Below are 4,944 nucleotides of genomic sequence, written 5' to 3'. Positions count from 1 at the left end.
ATGTCTAAATGTCTTTCCAAGCAGTTTTACATGGAAAATGGTGATTTTCAGCTCTAAAAACTCAGTTTTTCCGCTGAAAATCGTAATTTCAGCTACAAAAGCTAAGGTATTGGACATCTGGACAATCCAGGCGGACATATGTACATTTTTTGGATTGAAAATCTTAAAAATCTGTGAGATCTCGCTGAAAATTGTCCAATAATAAGATTTTCAACGGAAAAAAACCTGATAGAAAAATTTGAAAATCTGATCAATTTTCGCTGAAAAACAGATTTTGTGGTCGAAAGTCAAGAAAAATGCTGAAAATTGTCCAGAAATGAGACTTTCAACAGAAAAAAAACTAGTTTTTCTCGTCTAAATGTCTTTCCGACCGCTTTTTCATGAAAACAGGGAATTTCAGCTCTAAAAACTCTGTTTTCTTCACCTACTATATGTGTCAGCTACACAAGCTGAGGTATTGGACATCTGGACAGTCCACACAAACATTTGGAACATTTTCAGCCGATATTCAGCATTTCCACATCGAAAAACTCAGATTTTCGATCATTTTCACAACACGCACGACTTTCTCGCCGCTTTTATGGGCTTTTCAGTCTCCAAAAACAGTTTTTCACCTCTTTCAGCGCTGAAACCGGCACTTTTTCGATATAAATCGTGGCGAAGGCTCCATTAAACTTCTTCCCAACCACAGCATCCCCCGAATCAACGTCATTCCCACCGATCTTCGACATCACATTCTTCTTCGTATTCTTATAGTTTTGAAATTGGAAGATTCTCGCGTAATCCACCGGTAAATTCTCTTTGGGATCCCATGTCGAAGTACGGAAACTCTTCAATCCCCGATATTTCTGGAATCGAATTCTAGCAGGTTGATCCAACGGAGTGTCCACTTCATCCGGCCATTGAGCATTCTCTCGTTCTTTACGATATTTCTCAACTTCTGCCATATTGATGTCCTCATCAATTCCATCGTCGAACATCATCTCGGACGCCGTCGTCTCTCCGGCTTCAGATTTCATGTCTTCTGGCTCCATATCGTCCTCATCTGAATCCTCTTCTGCGTCTTCTTCATCTTCCATCTCCTCATCTGAATCCTCGTCGTCTTCATCGTCTTCAGAATCCTCCAGAATCCATGCAGCCTGATAGCTAGACGTTCCTTTCGGCACTCGTCTCATCTCCTTTTCAGCATCTCTGCAATTAGTATATTGAAATTGAGCAAAGTTTGACTGAAAAAAACCAAAAAAAAGTAAATTTTCCGCATAAAATTTGAAAATTTTCCCATTTTGAGACTCTTTTCAGCGCAAAACTCGCTTTTTCAGCTAAAAAACTACAATTTCAGCTTAAAAATCACATTTTCTGCCCGAAAAATCACTTTTTCAGGCGAAAAATTAACATTTCAAAACCAAAAATCACATTTTTAGACAAAAATCGCATTTTCAGCTAAAAACTACAATTTCAGCTTAAAAATCACATTTCCAGTTCAAAAAATTCTCATTTTCAGCCGAAAAATTCACATTTTCAGCCCAAAATTCACATTTTGAGACTCTTTTCAGCTCAAAATTCGCATTTTTAGACTCTTTTCAGCCCAAAATTCGCATTTTTAGACTCTTTTCAGCCCAAAATTCGCATTTTTAGACTCTTTTCAGCCCAAAATTCGCATTTTTAGACTCTTTTCAGCGCCGAAAACCGCATTTTGAGACTCTTTTTAGCACAAAAATCGCATTTTGAGACAATTTTCAGCGCAGAATTCGCATTTTGAGACTCTTTTCAGTCCAAAATTCGCATTTTAGACTCTTTTCAGCACAAAATTCGCATTTTGAGACTCTAATCACCTCAACTCCTCCTCAGTCGGCCACGTCTGTTCCCCATCCATCGCATCCGGCACAATCTCCGTCTCCAATCCCTGTCTCTTCTCATCCGCTTTCGCCAGAATCTGTGGCTCCTGAGACTTCGCCGACGCCTTCAGCGGATGCGGATCAACCGCCGATTCGATATGAGATATCTGAAAATCGCCGAATCCTGGGAGATGCACGAGATTGTTGGCACTCCACTCGGGTCCACGGAGGTATCCTTGAGCTTTCAGAGTGCAAAAGTGTTCTTCTGAATCTTCTGAATCCCCAGTGGAATCTCCAATGGCCTCCAGATTCTCCACAAGCATATAAGAATGACGGGATTGAAGTGTCAACGGCTTCTTTTTCGTCTCATTCAGTGTTCTCAACAGTTGAAGATTATCGTTCACAGAGTCAGCTGGCATGATTCCAGCACTTGTCATACTCCATTTCGAGATGGTAAACTCGATTCCTTTCCTCACATCTTCCTTCTTCTTCACATTTGAAATCCCGCCGAGTCCTGGCACCACAGAGACAATTGTGGGGAGCCCAGCGGCTTTCACAACCGTCAAAAGTTGGTCATCCCACTCGGAGAGTTCCGCTGAAAGAGGCCACAGGAAACAGAGAATATCGGATGTTCGAATCGCGTCGAGCACCTCGTTGACGTTCTCCTTGTCTGGTGTCAGGAATGAAAGACGAGATTTGAAGCGTGGAATTGCGAAATCGATGGTTGATGGAGAGTGAGTTTGGATGATTGTCTCGTCGCATGTCGCCAATTTTTTGAGGAATTCGGAAGGGCGGGCACCGACTCCGAGCGAGATTACTGTCTGGAAAAAGGTTTTTTTGATTTCTGACAGTTTTAGGCTCAACATTCTTATATTTTGTGGTTGAAAATCGCATTTTCAAGTGGAAAAAGTCTGTCTGTATGTCTGTATGTCCGTTATGTCTCCAGCCACGCCCTCTTGACTGAAAGTACGATGAAATTGGTTGTTTTACAGTCAAAAAACAGTAAAATTATGACGGGCGGGCACCGACTCAGAGCGAGATTACTGTCTGGAAAAATGGGGAATTTTTTAGATGATTTCAGCTGAAAATCCCATCAATTTCTTGAAATTCCGGCTAAATTCCGGCATAAAAAGCTGTTTTTCGCAATTTTTGGCTGAAAATCGCATCAATTCTCTAATTGCTTTAATCTCGGGCGGTTTTGACCACAAGAAGTAGAAAAATGTCGATTTTGAACATGAAAACACCGGATTTTTCGAAATTTAGCAAAATTTTCCCTTTTTTTTCACATGAAAACCAAAAATGACGTATTTTTAGCTGAAAATCCCATCAATTTGGGGATTTTTCAACCAAAAAGTTTAATTTCCAAGTAAAAAAGCTGTTTTTTTCGCAGTTTTCAGCTGAAAATCGCATTAATTCTTTAATTTTAAGGTTGAAAATTGTATTTTCGAAAGAAAAAGTCTGTCTGTATGTCTGTACGTCCGCCATGTCTCCGACCATGCTCTGTTGGCTTCTATCTGTGTTTCTGTGTTTCCGGATGTCTGCGGTTTTCAAATTTGTCGAATTTTAGGCTATTTTCCTCAATTTTTTGATATTTTTCGCCGTTTTCCATCAATTTTTCGCCATTTTCAACCAATTTTTCGCCATTTTCAACCGATTTTCATCAATTTTTCGCCAATTCCTGTCCCTCCACACATCCAGATGTCCTCTTACCACAAGACACGGCGCATTGGATGTTCTGCGTCTCTCCATCGCATCGGCCATTTTTCGATCTCTCGCCATTTTGAGTTGATTTCGACGAGCATCTCTCGACACGGCACTGTGCGTCGAGTTGGCGGAACGAGTGATTTGTTTCACACCTTCACGACCTGAAAATGAAAGAAAATTAAGGGTTTTGAGGGAAAATGTTTGCTAAAATCAGATTTTTGAGCTAAAATTAGAGAAAAACAGGTTTTTTGCACGGGAATAAGAGTTTTAGACTGAAAAACTGCATAAATGACCAATTTTTCGTCTAAAGAAGGAGTTTGTGACAGAAAGTTGAGATTTTTAGTCTTAATTTACGGAAATACATCATTTTATTGGTTTTTATGTGAAAAATGGGAAAATCTTGCAAAATTTCAGCGGAAAATTTGTGATTTTCAAGTTCAAAAGCGACATATTTCTACTTCTTGTGGTCAAAACTGTCAGAAATAAAAGAATTTAGAGAAATTGAAAGGGGAACAAGGTTTTTGGCACCACAACTGCGATTTCCAGCAGTTTGAACGATTTTTTCGTCAAAAAACAAGTTTTTCTGAAAAAATCACATATTAGGTGTGAAAATTCCAATTATCAGACTCTTTTCAGCCTAAAATTCGCACTTTGCGACTCTTTTCAGCTCAAAATTCACAAATTGAAGCTGTTTTTTCTGAAAAAATCACTTTTCAGGTGTGAAAATTCCAATTTTTCCGACGAAAATCGAAAAAAATATCGACTTTTCAGCATTTTCGACTGGAAATCAATCGTTTCAGCTATTTCCATCCGTATCTACCTCGATTATCCGAAGTGATCTCTCCCTTCGTTCGTTTCCCTTTCCACGACTTGTGCGGCTTCGCGGGTTTCTTGAAAACTCCCGCACGATGGCCAGATGTACTCATCTGGAGATCAGCGTTTCAGAATTTTGAACCAAAAAAAGACGAGAAAAGAAATAGAGAACCCGGGTAAGCAACCAACGATCACTCACACGAGTATAAGGAGCAATAAATTATTTATTCCCAATGTTTTTTGTGGCGTCTCGGGGGAGATTTTTAAACTTTTAAATTAAATAATAAATATGTACTCGAAAAACCCAACAATCATAGGGACGGAGAAATCGAGAACCCGGGTGGAAATTCAAAAAAAAAAACAGAAATGATACATTATTGAACAAAAAAGGAGGTTTAAGGCAGGCGGGAAACAGAAGAAAAAGGCAATTAACTTAACCACCACCGGGGGTGATTTCTGAATAACTAGAATCGGATACAGTGCATCACAGTTTAAATTAAAATGTTTTCTTTCTTTAAACGGGAAGAGATAAAACTTTCTGGAAGGGGGAAGAGGGCAGGTTTAAATTAATACTAGAAAAGGGGCGTGTTGA

At 39.4% G+C, this 4,944-nt stretch overlaps 1 protein-coding gene across 1 annotated transcript; it reads left to right on the top strand.

Annotated features, from left to right (window-relative positions):
* On the top strand, positions 1-2,256 carry GCK72_003812 (uncharacterized protein; the record flags this gene model as incomplete). The annotated part of the gene is made up of 2 exons (XM_053724260.1): positions 1-40; positions 1,802-2,256. The coding sequence occupies 2 exons, from the start codon at positions 1-3 to the stop codon at positions 2,254-2,256; spliced, it is 495 nt and encodes a 164-aa protein (XP_053588454.1).
* Positions 2,257-4,944: the final 2,688 nt, after the last annotated feature.

The sequence above is a fragment of the Caenorhabditis remanei genome, chromosome II (genome assembly GCF_010183535.1).
Source record: "Caenorhabditis remanei strain PX506 chromosome II, whole genome shotgun sequence".
Taxonomy (NCBI): domain Eukaryota; kingdom Metazoa; phylum Nematoda; class Chromadorea; order Rhabditida; family Rhabditidae; genus Caenorhabditis; species Caenorhabditis remanei.
This window is presented reverse-complemented; position numbering and strand designations above follow the sequence as displayed.